At 44.2% G+C, this 20,410-nt stretch overlaps 1 protein-coding gene across 1 annotated transcript in view; it reads right to left on the reverse strand.

Moving 5' to 3' along the window:
• Positions 1–20,410, reverse strand: part of ADGRL3 (adhesion G protein-coupled receptor L3) — a 673,348-nt gene that overhangs the window by 398,779 nt on the left and 254,159 nt on the right. The window contains exon 4 of the mRNA XM_055002453.1: positions 2,079–2,093. Coding sequence (XP_054858428.1) covers positions 2,079–2,093 — 15 coding nt within the window. The remainder of the gene's footprint in view (positions 1–2,078; positions 2,094–20,410) is intronic.

The following is a 20,410-nucleotide window of genomic DNA, read 5'->3' on the forward strand; positions in this document are numbered from 1 at the left end:
GAAATAATACTGGATGGTTTGGATTATGGCCATTTCTTTCAGAAAGCTGAAACTGCCCAGAACAGCTCTGTGAGGGCGAGTGTCAGTGGCTCCAGATTCAGTCTTGCCTCACTCCCCCTTCAGTTGCTAAACTGATCTATGAGACTCTAGCGTCCTTGACTGCACTTAGGCACCATTGGATCAGGACCATGACGGCCAGAACGTAATTCATCTTTTGCATTGGTGTGAATGCCTGTGTTTCTGAGTTGCATCTAATTCGTTTATTCTAAGGCAGCAATTCCAGTTTGAGCGAATGGTGATATTTATGGTTTTTCAGCAACAGGGATAATACAAAGAAATGAGGAGTGTACAGACTTCCTAGCTGCTTAAAGGGGCCCCAAGGCCTAATCTTTGCAAGGCCTCCACGGGGAGAGGCTCCTATTTGCAGGGGGGCAAACAGAAAGTTCCTGAACAATCTGTTGTGCCTAGGAAACGAAGGACTCTTCACTGAGGACACAATGGGCTCCTTTCTGCAGAAACCAGCAAGAGATTTCCCAGGTTGATCAATGGCAGGAAGTTCCAGCTTATCCATCAATACCAGTAAATTTTGTATTTGAGTTTTTCAGAACTGAGGATAAGAATGGACCGATCTAACCATACATCTTACCCAGCATAGCGCAAAACAGTAAAGTACTGAAACGCTTAGCCATTGACCCTGAATCCTAGAACGTACTGAACATAAGGGTGTGATATCGCATCTGCCATGATCTCTTGAGCCCATGCTTGTGGCATGCGGGCACAGGTCAGTGCCCATTAGCCCCATTCAATTATTCAATATTCGTTTCCACAGAGGTCTACATGCAAATACTCAAAAGCACGAAGACAGTTTCAGGTGGGTAGCCCAGTTGGTCTGCTGAAGATCATGATTCAAGCCCAGTAGCCTCTTGAAAGACCAACATTTCAGGGTGTAAGATTTCGAGAGTCAACCCCCTTATATGATGACGATAAGGTTGCCTGCCAATTGCTGCTGCCGGCCTCCGTTGCTCTGAGCAGCAGTGGGAGAAAAATTAAAATGTGGCAAGCCTCTCTACTGGTACTTCACTTCTGGATACAACCCAGAAGTAATAATTAGTAGCTCTAGGAATTGCCAGAGTCTCCATGGTAAATTCAGTGATTCCCAGAACTACTCATTGTCACTTCCAGGTTGTACCCAGATGTGACACAGTGATGTTGGTGATGTCAAATGAACACACACACCCCTGCCATGTCCCCCCCCCCAACCTTCCTGTTGGTTGCCAGGCTAGATGAAGGGAGCTTGACTCTTGAAAATCTATAAGCTGGAAATCCTATTGGTCTTTAAGGTACTACTGGATTCGAATCTTGCTCCTCAAAAGTACAAAGGTTCTCTGTGCATAACCTGTTGAGAATACAGCTCACATGTAGGAGATATATAGGCATATGTGCAAATGTTGCCAATTCAGGTGCATGCTCAATCCTGAACAGGTTTATGCAGCGGTAAGTCCCTTGGTGTTTAATGGGGTTTACTTCCAGAAAAGTGTTTTTAAGACTGAAACCACAAAGGCTCATGTGACAGGGAGTAGACAGATTTTTAACTGCTCTCAGTGGTTATCTCAGCAATTGTTTGTGTGCAGCGGTTTGCACTTTCAAACAATAAAAAAATCAAACAACTGCTGTTAACTTACAGAAAGGGAAAGACCTTTTGGAAACATCTGCCTTAGCCTTTGGTGCTTTAGCAAGGTGCATAGAGGGGGGGGGGTGTCTGTGTACTCTGGCAAATTACTTTATGCTTTTTTCCATAAATTGAGCAGGAGAAGAGGGAAATATAACTTTCTAAATAATTTGTCAAAAAGCGAATGGCACCAGTAAGCCTTTCCAGCAAAAAAAAAAAAAGGGGGGGGGGCATTAGTATAACAGCAGAAACACTAAACTTTAACCAACAGGTTAAAATGGCAAGAGAATTAATGATGAAATTACTTTAGCTAAAGCATTAAACTGTTAAATATTTTATCCCATAACAGCTTAGAATGTGTATAGGTATATTTATCTATATATAAAAATGTGAAAAGGCATTTAATTACCTTTTTGTTCCACTTCTATTGTAGAGAAAGAAGAAAAGCAAGAAAGGAGAAAAAGATAATAGATTAATGGTCTCATACTGGGTAGGCACTTTTCTTTACCTCTCTGGCCCTAAAGTATCGGCCTCTATTTCACTGATCGTTATACTCTGCAGACACGATTCCTTCCCTCTTAAGAAAGGCATTTCTATGAACAAAACCCCCCAAGCACATCAAAGTCTGCTGACAAGCGTGCAGGATTGTATCCAACTTCTTTTAAGAGCCCGCGCAAGTTTTGCACTTCCTGTGGTTGCCCTAGAAGCAAAAGATTGATCCAGAACCTCTGGATTGTGGAACCTTTGCAGAGCACGCATTGGCTTGTAACCAACCACTCTGTTCAGCCAAGTTAGATGCCTTCCTCCTGCCCCAGGAAGCAGCTCTTGTCGGATGCAAGAGGATCTTCCTGCCGCTGACATGGCTGGAGGCAGGCTCCAAAATTGGTACATGGGACTGGTTAGGGTACAAGCCCCCAGGCCGAATGTAAAGCACCACCGGAGACAAGAAACTGGCAGAGTGGACTCCTCCCCTTCTTGATACAGCCCACTGAACCCTCACAGAGTTCTGCTCCTGGGATCCTTGTGTACAGCATGGATGGCAAAATGCGGGATCTGCAGTGGGGGGGGGTGTTCTGCAACCCCCTCTCCCCCACCATAACTGCACCTTTGGTCCAACCTACATCCTTGTTTCAGGTGGGCTTCTGCAGCGGCGAAAATATACTGGCACAGCCTGAAATGTCCTGAACCTGTGGTATCATCACCTTACTGATAACAGAAAAAGTGGAAGGAAAATCTTGAAATAAATAATGCAGTTATTCCCCTTTGGATAAGATACTAGTGCGCTCCATCATCACCTAGAGAAAGACTTAATAAAATAAGCATAAATTCTGAAAGAACAAGCATGCTCTCCTGTTGGTGGAAAAAGAGAGAATTCTACTTCTAAGATGGTGCCTGTCACTATCTCTTTATGTATTAAATTTTAATTCTGCCCTTTCAACAATGAGCACAAAGCGGCATAAACAGCTCTTCCCTCCTCCTGTCTATCCTCGCAAAAACTCAGTGGGGTAGGTCGGAATGGGTGACTAGTTCAAGGTCCCGCAGTGAGTTTTATGAGGAGCAGGGATTTGAACCCCAGTTCTAGCCTCACATTCAAATCACTAAACCATCTCTGTTATTATAAGTACTTGTGATAAAGCAATTCTTAAAGTTGCTGCTTGATTAACTGGCAGCGGCATTTTTATTGATTTGATCTAATCAATTAATATCATCATTCTAGGATCAAAAACTTGTAGTTTAAGAGAAAAGTTAAATCACATGCAACTTTAAAAGTCCCCAGTCCTCCAGGAGGCCTTGAAGATGATGGACAGGGGTTCTGCAAGTTCTCTGGAAAGTTCTTTCCGCACTCTTGGGTGCACCCCATCCGGCCCAGGGGATTTGTATTCATCCAGTGCAGCCAGATGCCTCTCCACAACCTCTCTGTCAATGTCAATTAGCCACTCAGGTGTCCTGCCACATTTTCTACTATCTCTAGATGTGCCTGAGTACTTTGGGGAGAAAACAGAGGCAAAAAAGTCATTAAGCCTGTCTGCTTTTTCTCTGTCCTGCACCAGAGTTTCTCCATCTACTCCCAACAGCGGTCCAGTTGCCTCTTTTACCTTGCGTTTGCTTCTCACGTATCTGTAGAAGTTTTTCTTATTGTAGCGAGCCCTCCTGGCCAGACCCAGCTCGTACTGAGCTTTGGCCTCTCTGATGGCTGATCTGTAGTACCTAGTAACCCTCTTATGCTCCTCTTTAGAGGTCTGTTCCCAGTCATTAGATACATATTTCTCACAACGCTTTTCTAAAGTAGTTTTTCAGGGGAAGAGGGAAGCTTAGCAGAAATGGGCCGAAAATGTCCAGAAATGTTCTCTTTCCTTTCAAACTTCAATGCTTAGGACACATAGGATGCATAACTCTTTCTCAATGGAGACCCAACAAATTATTATTTATTTATGTCATTTACAGTCTGTCTTTCTCACTGAGACTCAAGACAGATTACATAGTGTGAGATTAGTGCTATCAATGTCTTCCCCTCCTCCATGTTATCCTCACAACAATCCTGTGAGGTAGGCTAAGCCTAAGAGTGTGTGACTGGCCCCAGGTGACCCGGCAAGCTTCCATCACTGAGTGGGGATTCAAGCCTGGCCTCCCCAGTCCTCATCTGAGACCCCAACCACGGCATCACCCCCTGGTCTCTGGGAGTCAGCCACGGACGGCACAGCACAATGGCAGCTTAGATATTAGCCTTTGTTTGTTGGTCCCAGAACTTCACCAGCGGGGCTGGTGAAGCGCTGGGGCCATTTTGGCCCTCAGTCTGTTGTATGGCTTGTTACACGGCCAGTGTTCTGTGCCTCGTAAGCAGGTGTCACAGAAAAATGTATTCAGTGCAATGTTTGGAAAAAACACACCTGTTGGGTTTTGACCTAGATGCACCTGCCTGCTTCCTTGAGTGCAATTTGCAGCAGGAATAGCAGGACAGGGTGTGAGTGGAGACGGCTTGCTTTCTAAGCAAACGTAAGATGCAAGACTGCACGGCGTGTTTACAACCTGGGAGTTAAGCCATAATGATACAATTTTCTTGCTTCTCTCACATGCACATTTGTAAGTGGTTTAATTCTTCTTCTCAAACTGAAAGTATGTCAAACATAGAATTTTCAATTTGGTATTTTTTTGAAAGGAAAAGAACTCAATAACCATGACAGCTATCGGAACAACCACATTCTGATGCAAATTCCTCGGACTATCCTAATTGGGGGTGGGGAGATGGGGGGGGGGGAAATCTTATTAATCCCTCCTCTTTCTTTCTCCATATCATCTTTACAAGCCTTGTCTGCCTCTCTCTGCCCCATCACACACATACAGTGTCTTACGTTCCTTTACCCTCATACACACTTCTGACATCCTGCCACACACTCACTCGCATAAAGATCATTTACAGCGCAAGTATCTTAATTTCTCTTTTTCCTCTCTGTGCATCAAAAGATATGCAGGAGGAATTTCCAGAACTCCCCTTCCAAAAAGCAGTCCAATACCTTTAAAAGTGCCACAAGTGGAATATGAAGGCACTCTCCCTCGCAGCATATCCCTAACACATCTAATTATTCAGAGACAAACTGCCCCTGTATGTGAAATCGCCACCAACTCAAACGGTGAATTGTTGTTGACAGATCACACCTTCCATACCTTAAGAAGGCTTCATGTAATCGGACGTCTTTTCCCAGAGTGGCCACTCAGATGCCACAAGCACCAGGGGGAGAAGACCATAAAATATAATTCCATAAAAACCTTTTTTTAAATTGATGTAAAGAGGAGAAAGATATTGTTTTACCTGATGAGCTCCCAAGCCCAATGTAGAAAAGGAGAGTGGGAAAATGAAAAAATTGAAGGGAGTGAAACCGATCAATAGCCTTTAGAAATGTAAAGACCACAGAATCCAAACATAGCACAGAATTCAAAGAACAGAAAAGTACTGGAAAGAATGCCGAGAGTGAATATGTTCAGGTTGTGGGAATTACTCTTACTTATTTCCAGAAACAAGAACACATAGGAAAAGAAAAACTAGAAACATTCTCCACCCCCCGCCCCCCCCCCGCCGCCCGTAGAGGGACAAATCCAACAGGGGCTCGATTCCACAGCCTGCTTTCAATGCTAAGGCTCCGGTCCTTGGAAACACTTCTGAGCAATTACTGAGAACTTTCCTCTCACCAGTGTGTAATTTGTTCTAGCTGAATGGGATTCGAGGAAGGTCATTCCGCTCAGGGCCGGGATTCACAGCATTTGTAACATGCAAGTCCCTCTTGCAGGGCTTTCCCGGCACATACCCCTCCCTTGCAGGGCCTAAGCTCTGAAAAGGGCAAGGCAGGGAGGCTCACTCCTTGCTCCTGCCCTGACTTCCCATGCCTGGGAGGCAGAAGAATTCTTTCTCTCTTACTAAACCCAGGCAAAACCTCCAGATACCCTCTCCCGCGTTCCAAGACTGGGAATACTCATAAGCAAACAACTACATTTAGGAAAAAAAATTAAGTACTTTATTCATTAATCAGTTCAAGAATTCAATTAAAATCAATCCAGTACAGGTCTCAGCAGTTTTGAAGCTTGCCAAGTAATAAAGCTATCTTAGCTAGATATTACACTAATTACCTGGAGCTGAGATGGAACTTTAGTTCCCAAGTACAGATGGTTTGAGTAGCAGCTGGGCAATAAAGCATGCAAGATACAAACATTCAGCAGCACGGCATGCTGTCCAAAGAATCTGTGATACCCAGAAGTTAAGGCCCTAGGCCGCTTATAGGTTTCTGGCCAGTGTTGACCAGCCAGAGGGTCAGTTTTTGGTAACTTTACAAAACTGTGAGTATATCTATATGAGACGCCTCAGTGCATGTTCATCAAGTGTAGGGAGACGGAAGTGTAGTTTTAAAAGACAGAGCCGGCGGAGATCGCTCCTCAGAGGGTTTGTTAATTTCATCTTCGCCTCCTTGAAGGCTCTGTCAATTTCACCTCTCCAGTCTAAAACTGTAGGGGTTCGCAACCAGAGGACAGCGAGGAATGGAAATGGGCTGGAGCGGCCTTGCAGAGCTGGGCTTGGACCTGGAGAGGTTATCATGGGTTGAAGTTTCCCTTCTGGCATTTCACAGCCCCTTCACACCGCTCCAGTGTATAGCAAAACCTTCGCTCTGCCTCCAGCTCTGTCTTTTTAAACTGCCCTTCCTGGCTACCATGGCATCTCCCGACACGTGTTCTTCACATGTCAGATGTCTCGTTTAGAGAGACATTGTGTTCTAAGCACTCATTGCTCCCCACTCCCAGCACTGAAATTGGCTTGTATTCCTCTCCAGCTGAATGGCCTTGAGTAGCTAATTGGAAAGAACACTTCTGTCCACTGTTAGCATTGAGCTATAAGGAGTTCTTAATTGTTCTATTAACCCATAATGGACCAGGGCTCTGATGCATCATCGTATCTCACGAGTCCTCATTTTAAAATGTAAGGGGAACACTCAGTAATTAGGGCCGGGGCGCGCTATCCCCCTGTGCTGTTTCTGAAAAACAGTTAAAGAATGAGAGTTTTTTTAAGAATAAGAAAATACTTGATGTTATTTAAAACCGTGGTTAAAAAAAATGGTATTGCCCCTTATTACCCACCCACCCCTTGGTCTGATTCACTGGAAACTTAGAGGAGGTCTTTAAAGGGCGGGCAGAACTCACTATGCTGCAATTTTGGTGTAGTTTGCTTTAAAACAGACCCTCTTCAGGGAATAAAGGACCTGGTTAATTCTGAATATATTCAGAATTAACCAGCAAGCCAATACCAGTACATCTGAGATTTCTGAATTTGATTGGCATTCCTGAATATACCTGAAAAATGACAATAAGGCATCTTTTGGGTACATATTCAGACTGGATATACCAGACTGCACACCCCAAGTGAAAACCAAGTATCACAAAAACCCCTTTAGTACAAACCACAGTTCACAAGCCATGCGGAAAACAGGCTTCAGAATCTTGGTTTAGCACCCACCAAGAAATTATAGATGGTTGGGCAATCTGCACTCAGACACCACACTAAACCTGGAGACTGTGATTTTTCAAGTCTGAGTGCAGCCGCAGACCATGTTTGCCCAATCCTGCACGATCCTGATAGTGTTCTGGAGGCTGCCTTTGTCAGGTTATGCTTAGAAGACAGAAAACATTTCATCTACTCTGGCCGTATTCACAGCTCTCCATCTCTGGCGTCTCATATGTAGGTGATTTCTATCCTGCAACTTCCTTCCAAGGAAGCCAAGTTTGCTGCACTGTATCTTGGTCATTTTAAAAATCTCCTTCCCCCTTTAAACCTGGCTACATCACAGCATTGTGATGCAGTGGCGGATTGTATGCGTCTGCGTGCTTTGCTTCTGCAGTTGGCTGTTGCTATTTTCACTGCCGTAGCAACACTAGGCATGCTCAGATCAGCTGCTATCACCATGCCATCTTGTCTCTGCCTTCAAATACCAACTCGGCAAACACACATCAGTCCTTTAATTGAATGCTAAGTCACAACAGGAACTTCGCTGACTCCCACCACACACAGCCAATTTTCACTAAACCAGAAAAAGCAGGACATTAATTAATTTTAAAAAATTAAGACTAAATATTAAACAGAATTTAAACAACAATAACAATGGTAAGGTATGTTTTTCCTGCACAAAAATGGCAAACCAATTTTGGCAGATCTGTACACTGAAGCTTTATTTAAAGGGCTGTAACTTGGCCATTTTACAATGCAATATTCTGAAATTTGACCAAAAAGGAGTAAACAGAGCACTGGACACACAGAGAAAATCACTTCCAGAAGCAACAGAGAAATAGCCACATTTTGAACCTCTGTGTTTTGAGGATGCATTAAAATAATTAAATCTAGTACGGTGAATAAGAATGCTCATGGAATTTAGAACTACCACTCCGAAACTAACAGTTCAGTGAAGCAGGGCAGCATCCATCCAAGTGTTCTTCGGCACCGTGAGTGACGTTGCTGGTCATTGAATAAATAAACTAAAAGGGAACCGTTAGTCATCATAAATGGAGACAAGGTAGGTGGGGTGGCAGTCTGGGAAATCACAGATCCATTTGCTTGTAAGGTACACAGTGGGGAAACACTACTTGGGCCAGAAGTGTTAAATATATAAATGAAAAGCCCAACCCCCTGTCCAAAGCAGGAACAGCCTAAAGTATCCCCAACACATATTCGCCCAACCGCTCCATGAAGATTTTTATAACGTTTTAATGATTTTTATGGATAACTGTACTCAATTTATATTTATTGTGTTTTAAAATGATGTAATCCACTCTGAGCCTGCTCACGGGGAGGGTGGAATAGAAGTCTAATAAAATAGAGAGAGAGAAAGACAGACAGAGACAGAGAAAGAGAGAGACAGAGACAGCCTGCCTGCCTGCCAGTGAGGGGGAACTCACCACATCCCCAGGCATCCGATTTCACTGCTGAATTAATCTTAACATGAAGACGTTTTTCATAATGCTCAGATGGTACCTCCCCTCCTGTAGTTTAAACCCATTCAAGTTCTATCCTCTGTTGCCAATAGGAGCAGCTACCTTTCCTCCACTAAGTGACAGCCTTTTAAATACTTGTCTCCTCTTAGCCTCTTCTTCTAAAAACCGAACGTTCCCAGGTCCCTCAGCTTTCCTCATAGGACTTGCTCGACAGGTCCCTGTTCAGGCTGGCTCCTCTCCTCTGCACCTGTTCCAATTTGTCCACATTCTTGTTGAAGTATGGCCTCCAGAATTGCACAATACTCCAGGTAGGGCCTCACCAATGCGGTATATAGTGGGACAACGTCATCCTGTGATTTGGATGTTATGCTTTTGTTGATACACCCCAATACTGCATTCACCTTTTTTGCTGCTGCATCACACTGACTGCTCATATTTAGCTTCCCATCCACCTGTATCCTAAGATAATGTTCACACACACTGCTACCCAGAAGTGCATGCCTCATCCAGTATGCATGCTTTGCATTTTGCTACTCAGGTGGAGAAACCGGCACTTATCCATGTTAAATTGCATCTTATTCAAATCTGCCCACTTTTCCAGTGTGTTCAGATTTCGTTGAATTCTATCCCTATCTTCAAGGATGTTTGCCGCTCCTCCCAGTTTGGTGTCATCTGCAAATTTAATTAGCAATTCCTTTACACTCTTGTCCAGGTCATTCATAAAAATATTAAAAAGCACTGGGCCCAAAAGGAGCAACAGGAAGCCTGAGCTCTCGATGCATGCTACAGGGCCCTAATGGTACAATCTAGAGCACTGGTTCTGAGGCCTTGGGGAAATCTTCACAGTCTCTATCAGGACTGGTGCTATTTAATATGAATGAATGAATGAATGAATGAATGACCTATATTTAACACAATGCACTTTGACATCAAATGACCCTCTTCTACTTTCTTTGCCGCATTAATCACATTCTCAGACGACACATTGAAGAGCTTAAAATGCAGCTGTAGTGTCATTTTTGGAAAAGCTCTTGAGAAAAAACGAAAATCAAGCCATATGTTAAAGCTTTGCTTTCCCTGCTGTGCTGTAATTCATCACCTGCAAGACTCTCAAAATCATCATCTTCAGTCCAGAAGAGGTCAGAAGCAAATCAACAGCATGGCTGAGCTATTTTGCAAAGGTGTCTCTAGAGCCCGTTTTCCTTCCTATGATTAATACAGCTCATATTTAATCTGTGCAAAGAAAACATTTGATCATTCGGATGACACAGATTGCCTCCACAGCTGCCAGATCCAAATGAAGGCAAATATAATTCAAATATATTTATGGTCCTTATTAACCAAAACCTATTGGTAGCTCGGCAGAAACATGTCTTCCAAAACCACCTGAATGGTTTAAGCACAAGGAATACAAACCAACCTCTACTTTGACAAGCATTCACAAGCAGGTGATGGGACCCTTTACCACTAAGAGTGAAATCCTAAGCAGAGTTACTCCCATCTAAACCCACTGAAATCAGTGGGCTTAGACTGGAGTAATTCTCCTTAGGATTTCATTGTAAGAGTGGTTTCCCTGAGCATGTCTCCAACACTTGGGTTTTTTTCTGCCTAAAAGAACACGACAACTCAAGCTCCATATATGCCACCCTCCAGCTGTCCCATTTCATCAATACTTGTCCTTGATAAATCACGGGAAGACCGCCAACAGCCCTCACAAGCTCCTGGACAAAGATTCCATCTCCCCTAGGGTTGCCAGCCTCCAGGTGGGGGCTGGAGATCTCCCCGAATTCCAACTGATCTCCAGGTGACAGAGAACACCTACCCTGGAGAAAATGACTGCTCTGCAGGGTTGGCTCTATGGTATTACACACTGCTGAGGTCCCTGACCTCTCCAACCCCTGCCCTCCCCAGCTCTGGGATGCCAGCTTCCAGGTGGTAGCTGGAGATCTCCATGAATTGCAACTGATCTCCAGGCCATAGAGATCTGTTTCCCTGGAGTAAACGGCTGCTCTGGAGGGTTGACTCTATGGCGTCATACACTGCTGAGGTCCCAGCCTCCCTAACCGCTGCCCTCCACAGAGACTAAGGACGCCATTCTGCAAGTGCCGGCTGGAGATCTCCCCACATGCCGACTGATGTCCAGGACATAGAAAGCAGCTGCTCTGGAGAAAACGGCTGCTTGGGAGGGTGGACTCCATGGCATTATACCCCCCTGAGGTCCTTCTGCTCCCCGAACTCTGCTCTCTCTAGGCTCCACCCTTGAAAGCTCCCAACCTAGAGTTGGCAACCATATCTGCCTCCTCCTTCCCAATATCACCCAGATCCAATCCAAGCATCATAAGAAACCAAATCACTTGACTTGCTGTCACCATGAATTTTCCACCATGTAAAAAAATTCAAAAGAGAAGGGGAAGGATTATATGTAACAAGTTCTGCCTTTGAAGCTATGAATCCCAGCAGTGCTGTCTCTTGCCTAGGGTTCAGAGGGCAAGTTGAACCCCTCCCCAAGCAAAATCCCATCTGTCTGTGATAGAAGGTCTACTAGTTAGTTCCACAATTTGACTCTAAATTCAGCGCACTGCCTAAAATTAATCTCCAGCTTTGCAAGTTAAGGACAGCCACAGCATCGTTATTCTTGGCTTCTGCTTTGTTTTTAAAAGATTTATATGATCCAATAAGCAGTTTGGTGTAGTGGTAAGAGCGACGGGGCTCTAATCTGGAGAGCTGGGTTTGATTCCCCAATCCTCCATTTGAAGCCAGCTGGGTGACCTTGGGTCAGTCACAGCTTCTAGCTCTCTCAGCCCCACCCACTTCTCAGGGTGATTGTCGTGGGGATGATAACACCTTTTGTAAACCGCTCTGAGTGGGCGTTAAGTTGCCCTGAAGGGCAGCATATAAATCAAATGGTAAAAACATATTTTTAAAAAGTAGGGCCTGTCCAAGTTACTGCCAGCTTGTGCATTTTCACATGAAGAACAGCTATTGCTTCATTGTCCAGGCAACCTTCAGTGCAAGGAGGCATCTTTTTTTCAAAACTATAATTAATCTGATCTAAGATGCAATCCTATGCCTGCTAACCTGCAAGTACCTGCAGAAGGCTTACTTCTGTATATGTATGTACTTAATTACCCCTTCATTCAGTTTTAAAACTACATCTGAGCAGGACCTTCTGCAGGTGCCATCCTGTAGATGGGTGAGATCAACACCTCCCTGTACGTGCATATTCCCTGTGGGGGCCCCCACCTCGTGGAATGGCCTGCCTGGGGTGGTCAGGAGGCCTCCCACACCTCTGCCATTACTCAAGTTATGGAAAATGGAATTGGTCAGAAGGGCAATTTTATAAAGGTAATAAGGCAATATTATAACAAAATGGTTGAGAAAGGTGATTTTACAAAAGGAACAGGACTGTGAACTATACTACCATGTATAGCATGATAGGGTTGCCAGCGCCAGGGTGGGAAATTCCACGAAATCTCAAGATGGACCCTGGGGAAGACGGGGTTTGGGAAAGGGGGGGCCTCAGCAGGATACAATCCCATAGACTCCACCTATGGTTGCCAGGCCCCTATACCCTCCCAGCAGGAGGAGGGACCTGGCACTTACTTTGTGCCAGCAGCCAGGTCTTCTTCCTGTGTTCCGTGTGGGGCTGATTTGGCCCATTTGGGGCCCAAATCAGCCCCCAAACGAAGCACAGCCACGCTTCCGTGGCCGGCACGATGACATCACTTCCAGAAGAGATGTCGCGACGCCTGTTGGGAGTGTGTGCACGGTGCGTATTCCTGAGGTGCCTGCTGGTGGCGGGCAACCTCTTGGAGCTTGCCACCTCCCGCTGACCACTGGCAGGTTGGCAAGCAAGGTAGCAGATCCCCGGAGTTTGCCCACCATCAGCGGGCACCTGAGAACCCTACTCCACCCTCCAAAGCAGCCATTTGCTCCAGGGGAACTGATCCCTGTGGTCTGGAGAACAACTGTAATTCCAAGAGAACTCCAGGCCTCACTTGGAGACTGGCAACCCCAATGTAGTATATGTTTGCTGTTATGCATTATGCTACTTGGCCTGTTTTGTCTTTATACATCTTTAATACCATTTGCTGCATTGTTTAACATATCATGCCCTTCTTTTCATCTATGAAATGTTCAAGGGTTGGCAAAGAAAACCTGTAAGACTCTCAAGGTAAAAGCACATCATGTTTTCTAAACTGAAGTTGAGTTCAAATGTAACAATTCCTCTTCCGGAATGGCCTTTGCAAAATCAAGGGCTCTGCATGTTTGCCACAGACACTGGCCCTGAATACTGCAGACTGGCTGGTGGCCGTGATGTCGCTCAGAAACTTCGCTCAGTCCCAGGAGCACTTTGACATTTCGTATTTTAATTACTAAGGTACTGGAATTAACAGATCATAGATGTGGAGCATTTTAAAAATAAGAACAACATTCGATTTACAGACCGCCCTTCAGGACAACTTAATCCCCACTCAGAGCGGTTTAACAAGTATGTTATGATTATCCCCACAACAATCACCCTGTGAGGTGGGTGGGGCTGAGAGAGCTCTGAAAGAGCCGTGACTGACCCAAGGCCACCCAGCTGGCTTCAAGCGGAGGAGGAGTGGGGAATCAAACCCGGTTCTCCAGATGAGAGCCCTGCTGCTCTTAACCACTACACCAAACCAAACTGGCTCTCTATGGCAGCCCTATGAATGAAAGACCTCCAAAGCATCCTATCATTAACAGCCTTGTTCAGATCTCGTAAACTGGACAACGTGGCTGCCTTTATTGAGTCAAGTCATCTCATTCTCGGTCTTCTTGTTTGTCTACTACTTTCTGTTTTTCCTAGCTTTATTGACTTTTCCAGTGAAACATAAAAATGGACTCAATAACAACGACAACATTTGATTTATATATCGCCCTTCAAGACAACTTAACGTGCACTCAAACTGGTTTACAAAGAGTGTTATTATTATCCTCACGACAGACACCCTGTGATGTTGGTGGGGCTGAGAGAGCTCTGAAAGAGCTGTGGCTGACCCTAGGTCACCCAGCTGGCTTCAAACGAAGGAGTGAGGAATCAAACCTGGATCTCCAGATTAGAGTACCGTAGCTCTTAACCACTTCACCAAAAGTGGACTACATATTTACAGTTAGGGGGAGGCAAAGCTGGTGGAAGCCGAAAATATTTTTATTCTGTACAACTTTAGAATAATTGCTTGCTTAGTCAGTGATGGTTTATTGCCCCCTGAATAGTTTAAATGCCTCTTTATTATATTCATGGTGTTATGACTGTTTTTTTAAATAACTTCATTACATGCATGAACAAATAATGCTTAACTATGAACACTCAGAATATTGTAGAATAAACTATTTTAAACCTGTTGAATATAGAGACATGTTAGAACATCATCCCTTTATAATTACAGAATCAAGAAAAAGGCATGTGGTTGGATATTATCCTTGAATTTATTACCCCAGTATATCACAAATAAAGACACTTTTTCAATGAATCTGTCCACTCGAGCTGTAATTCCCACCCATCTGTAGTAAGTAATTTCAGACATTAAGGCAATAAACCATACCAATGAAGGACAGGGATCAATCTCTTTCTACTACAAGAAAATATATTTTCTAACATAAGCAAACAAATCTAAAACCAGTTCCACATCATCAACTCTTCTCTTAAATATTCAAGCATGTGTTGTAAAATAAAAATTGCCATGTCCTGAATCAAATTCAAAACATTTCTCCAATAATATCCTGTCATCAGACACTTCCAGAAGATATGTTTAAAAGTCTACTTTTTCCTCTTTTGACATTTCCAGCAAGTATTTAAGGCTGGATTAGATATAAGTAGGGTTCCCAGTCCCCCACTGGGGGCAAAGGATCCCCTGCTGTAAGCAGTAAGCCCCAGCGTCCACCAGGTTTAATAGCTGGTTAATAGCTGCCTGTGATATAAAAATCACAGGGCCCCTGGTTTAATGCAGCCTGATCTGCATCGGGGGAATTCCAGCCGGCTGGGGAAAGCTGAGTCCCGCCTGGGAGATTAAGCCATGAATGTTCATGCAAGATGCTGAGGACTGAGGTGATTAGTTTACTGCCTTCCCAGCTGCGGGCATGTAGCCGTGACAAGAAAGGGTCTCGCTGAGTCACCCCACTTAACACATTCTGATATCCTCCTTCTGTGATGAAATCTTCAGCCCAAGATCGAGAGTTGTCAATCTGCACTGATAAGTTTCTAATTTGTCTCTGGGAACATGCGTTTCATATCTAAATTCATCAGTCCAGCTCTGGGAACATTCATTAGCAAACTGCTTCTTTTCAAACCAGCAGGGGAACACTCTGCACTCCCTTTATCGCACCCTGGCAGCATTAATTAAAGGTAATCAAACCTTTGTCATTCTCAATAGCTGACCTTTACCTTTACTGTTCCAAAGGCTGAGGGGGCTCCCCAGCCTCGGGACACGTTTTGCCCTATAAGAATCAGGGCTTTGACCCATTCAAACTGTGCACGCTACGCCTTCAGATCTGAGCACTGTACCCTTAGGGTCACTTCCCCTAAGACTCTTTCTCCTTGCTGAGAAAGCGGGACGTTTGAAGCTCTTTTCCTCCATGGACTACGCTGCTCCTCTGATCGGTAAATATACCCTGCCTCCCTCACTCTATTCCAACCTCTGGCTAATTTCTTAGGACTCTGTGTGCGAGTGTACCAAACCGTTTTTGTTGCCTCTTGTGTGTTTGTTGGTTCTTCCTCTTTAAAGAAAATTACTCCTTTATTTAAGCACCAAGTCTCGCCTGCTACCTTGGGAAGGGGACCCTGTAAAATTGGTGGGGTATCCCGTTGTTACCCCTCTCACATAGCCTTCCTCCTTGCCAGTAACTCCCCCCATTTACTCGCAAGGAAACCGCTCCCACTCTCTACACCCGCTTAACTGGCTGGCAGGGGAAGGAACATTCCTCCCAGGGTGCGCTCCTGTGTGTGCTGCAGCAGCCCAATTCAAACCCAAATCGGGCCGGATTAGGGCCTGTTTCAGCCCCCTGCAGAACACGGGAGCACTCCCAGGGCAGCACATGGCCTGTGCGATGAAGTCCCTTCCCAAACATTCATTCATTATTTTAAAATTGGTTAATATAAAACTTAGAAATGATTGTTGATAGGGTGGATAAAAATCAATTTTTTAAAAATAAAAATGGATTTTTAAATTTTAAATAGGATTGTTTAAAAATTGGATTGTGTTTTCTAAAATGCTTTTTGAGAAAAAAATCTCTCTAAATATAGTTTTCTATATAGCCCAAAGTTTTTTATTATGAAGTAAGGATTAATTATTCACTATGAGACTGTATTCTCATGAAATGTTTAATTTTTTTTGTAAACGAATTCCATTAATTCATTCATTAGGGTCCCAATGTCATGCTTTCCAAGAGTTTTTTGTAAGGTTATTTTTGGTAATTTTTCTATCTAGAAAATATAGGGTTGCCAGTCCCCCAGTGGGGATGAAGGAATAGAGAGGATGCTCATTAAATCTGCAGAAGATGCTAAATTGGGAGGGGTAGCAAATACGGTTGAAGACAGAGTAAGGATACAGGATGATCTCGACAGACTGGAAAACTGGGCAAAAACTAACACAATGGAATTTCAACACAGATAAATGTAAAGTTCTACATTTAGATAGGAAAAATCAAAGCCAGTAGTACATGTGAAAATGATCTAGAAGTCTTAGTAAATCATACAGTGAACACGAGTGAGTTATGTGAAGCTGTAGCTAAAAAGGTAAGTGGGATTTTAGTCTAGATCAACACCTATATATCTGACTATGTTCAGCTTTTCCCTTACCCAAGATCTTAAATTACAACATTACATGGTCCCTATTACACAGGGTGCTTACTACTTTCACCTCATCAACCAGTTCTTCCCTGTTGGTGAGAATAAAGTTCAAAATAGCAGACCCCCTTCTTTCCGTCTCTACTTTTTGGAAGATGAAGTTTTCAGCCAGACAAGTCAGGATTTTATTAGACCTTACATTTTTAGCAGTTTGATTTCCAGCAGATATCAGGGAATTGAAATCTCCCGTGATGACTGTGTTCCGTCTCTTTGAAAATTTGTAATATGGTCTATGGATGTATTGTCGAAGGCTTTCACGGCCGGAGAACGATGGCTGTTGTGGGTTTTCCGGGCTGTATTGCCGTGGTCTTGGCATTGTAGTTCCTGACGTTTCGCCAGCAGCTGTGGCTGGCATCTTCAGAGGTGTAGCACCAAAAGACAGAGATCTCTCAGTGTCACTGTGACACTGAGAGATCTCTGTCTTTTGGTGCTACACCTCTGAAGATGCCAGCCACAGCTGCTGGCGAAACGTCAGGAACTACAATGCCAAGACCATGGCAATACACCCCGGAAAACCCACAACAGCCAAGTCCTCTTCCTGGCCTGGTGGTCTGTAGCAGATCCCCGCCATAATATCACTACTTCTTCTATCCCCTTTTATTTTTACCTAGAGGCTGTCAACTGACCTTCCATGCTCAGATTCAGGTATTTCTCATAAGTATATACATCCATGACATATAGAGCTACTTCTCCACCCTTCCTTATTAGTTTGTTCCTTTTAAACAAGTTGTGCCCCTCAATTCTAATATTCCAATTGTGTGTCTCGTCTCACCAAGTTTCAGTAATGCCTCAGTTCTAATGTTCTTCTGCAAATCTATTTACACAGAATCAGCACATTAACTATTAATTACTAAGTTACCAGATGTTCGATTAATAGAAGATAGTTTGGTGTGGAATGGATCTGCATAGGAAGGAGATGTTAAGAGCTAAATGTGAGGGGGGGGGACAGTACTAAAGGAAGTGGAACTTTTTGCGCAGAATACTCCAGAAGTCTTGGGATCTTTGAGTCTCTCTACACAAGACATCTTACACAGGGACCCTCAAGTGACTTACTTTCTATGTGGTCTTATATTCAAGTGTACTCTGTCTTCCTAGCAGTACATGTGTATCCATAATGAGAGAACAAGTGTAAGATCTTTCGCTTGAGCGTTCCCATGTAAGATGCCTTGCATGTAGAGAGACTCTTTGTGAGTACAGTCTGAGATTTCGCTTGAGATTTCGCTTGAGCGTTCCCATGTAAGATGCCTTGCGTGTAGAGAGACTCTTTGTGAGTACAGTCTGAGATTTATCATATTATTTCTATTCCTTGATAAGGAATAATGGCAGCAGACCATAAAAGAGACCCAGTCTGGGAATATTTCAATGAAGTTCCTCTGCCTATGAGTAAGGCAGGCATTTTGTAAAACTTAATTTGTTTAACCACATCGATTAACAAACATGGATGTTTAAACAAATACAAGAATGCATATGCTATATAATGCTATTCTTTTAGTAAAATAATTTAAATGGCTATTGTTAATGATTATTTTTTTCCTTCCAATAAAGTACAGCAGAAAAGTTGTCCAGATATGAATGATTGACCTATTAAACTGGAGATGCAATCAATTCACAAGTATTTATTTCAAATGGTAAATAACCAATCATTAGTTTTCTGATATAACTGTAAAATTAACATGAGAAGTGACTGTTCTGAAAATTAAACCTTCATCTGGGTTGTAAATATTAAGGTTATAACAGCCAGCAAGAATACATATGCTATATAATGTTATTGTAGAAAAATGTTATGCAGAAAACCATGATTTAAATTAAGTCTTACTGACTAGTGCTTTAAATCAATTTTATTTAAATCAAATCCCGCCTGATTGTTGACTAGAGCCATTTTCACTACCTGCAGTTACTGTACCCAAAACTCTTTTTTTCTAAAAGTTGCAAGTAGGCTCTTTTAAATTTAACAAAAGTTTATATCGATGCCTTATCAATCTGCCAGGTTTGATTCCCCACTCCTCCACAAAGCCAGCTGGGTGACCTTGGGCGAGTCACAGTTCTCTTGAGCTCTCTTAGCCCCACCCACCTCACAGGGTGATTGTTGTGGGGTAATAATAACACTTTGTAAACCGCTCTGAGTGGGTATTAAGTTGTCCTGAAGGGCGGTATATAAATCGAATGTTATTATGTTATTATTATTATTCCCACGGCCAATCTTACTGCCTGCAAATGTTGGAATCAAGGCCAAGTTAAATAAATAAGGTCTAAGGTGTCCTTTCTTAAAGCACTCCGATATGTGAAGAAAAGATCTCAGAGCCCCTTTCCTCCCAAGGAAGCGATTTGATTTCAGCCAACAAAGGCTAGGAGGGCCCACACCAGAAGCAATGAGTTGCAAGATGGTCTGGGGGCCAAGGCCATGGAACCAGGAGGGCCAGCGGGACCAGGGAGGGCCTGACACTGCAAAGGCACCTGCTAGCCATGCTCCCGCAGCGCCAGAGGCCACCTTGCCATCAGCCTCTGAGATAGACAGTACTCCTCTGCTGGGAAGATGGTGAACCTGAGCTTGTAGCCTAGGGTTGCCAGGTCCCCTTTACCAGGTAAGCGAGGGCAGGGGGTGGAGGGTGGGAGCAGGGGATCCCCTGCCCCCAGCAGGGGACTGGCAACCCTACTGTAGCCCCTCAGGTCCCACTCCCACTCCACAAGAACAGTGTCACTGGAAGGTGCAGGCCAAGAAAGCACAAAGGAGGTAAAGGGCCAGATTGGCAGTCTGCACTCATACCCTGGGTCCCAACAGGCTCTGGGGACAGTACTCCTTTGCAGGATCATGACCAAAGCACAGCCTCAGCAGCCTCAACACCTGCCAGCAAGGGCAGCTGAGCCAGATCAACTCCCAGCCAATTTAGGCTGAGACTGGGGAAGGCTGCCTTTGCTGGATCAACTGGTCCATGAGGTACAAGCGCTGTGCTGCAAGCTCCAGTCCCAAATCTAGCCAGCCAAGCCTTACTACAGAGGAACATAGACCCGGTCTGCCTGCAGAATGTAGGACAATAAATTTATTTGTACTTCCCAACATGGGCCGATTCCAGACGGCCCTCCCCATCCCGAAATGTCACGCGTCATCGCATGGAAAATGCGAAATATTCCTTTTTCTCGCGCGAGTTTTGTGCGACGTCGCGCAAAACTCGTGCGAGAAAACGCGATATTTCACGTTTTCTGCGCAACGACGCGCAATGTTTCGGGATGGGGAGGGCCGTCTGGAATCGGCCATGTTTAGAAGTGTATACATCTTGCCTAGGGTTGCCAGGTCCCCTCACTCTCTGGGCAGGAGGCAGGAGACCTGGCACTCACCTTTGCTACTGTCTTTGCGTGTGCACTCTGTGCTCTTGTGCTCCAGGGCTGTGTGATGATGTCACTTCTGTGAA

Source organism: Eublepharis macularius, chromosome 18 (assembly GCF_028583425.1).
Source record: "Eublepharis macularius isolate TG4126 chromosome 18, MPM_Emac_v1.0, whole genome shotgun sequence".
NCBI lineage: Eukaryota > Metazoa > Chordata > Lepidosauria > Squamata > Eublepharidae > Eublepharis > Eublepharis macularius.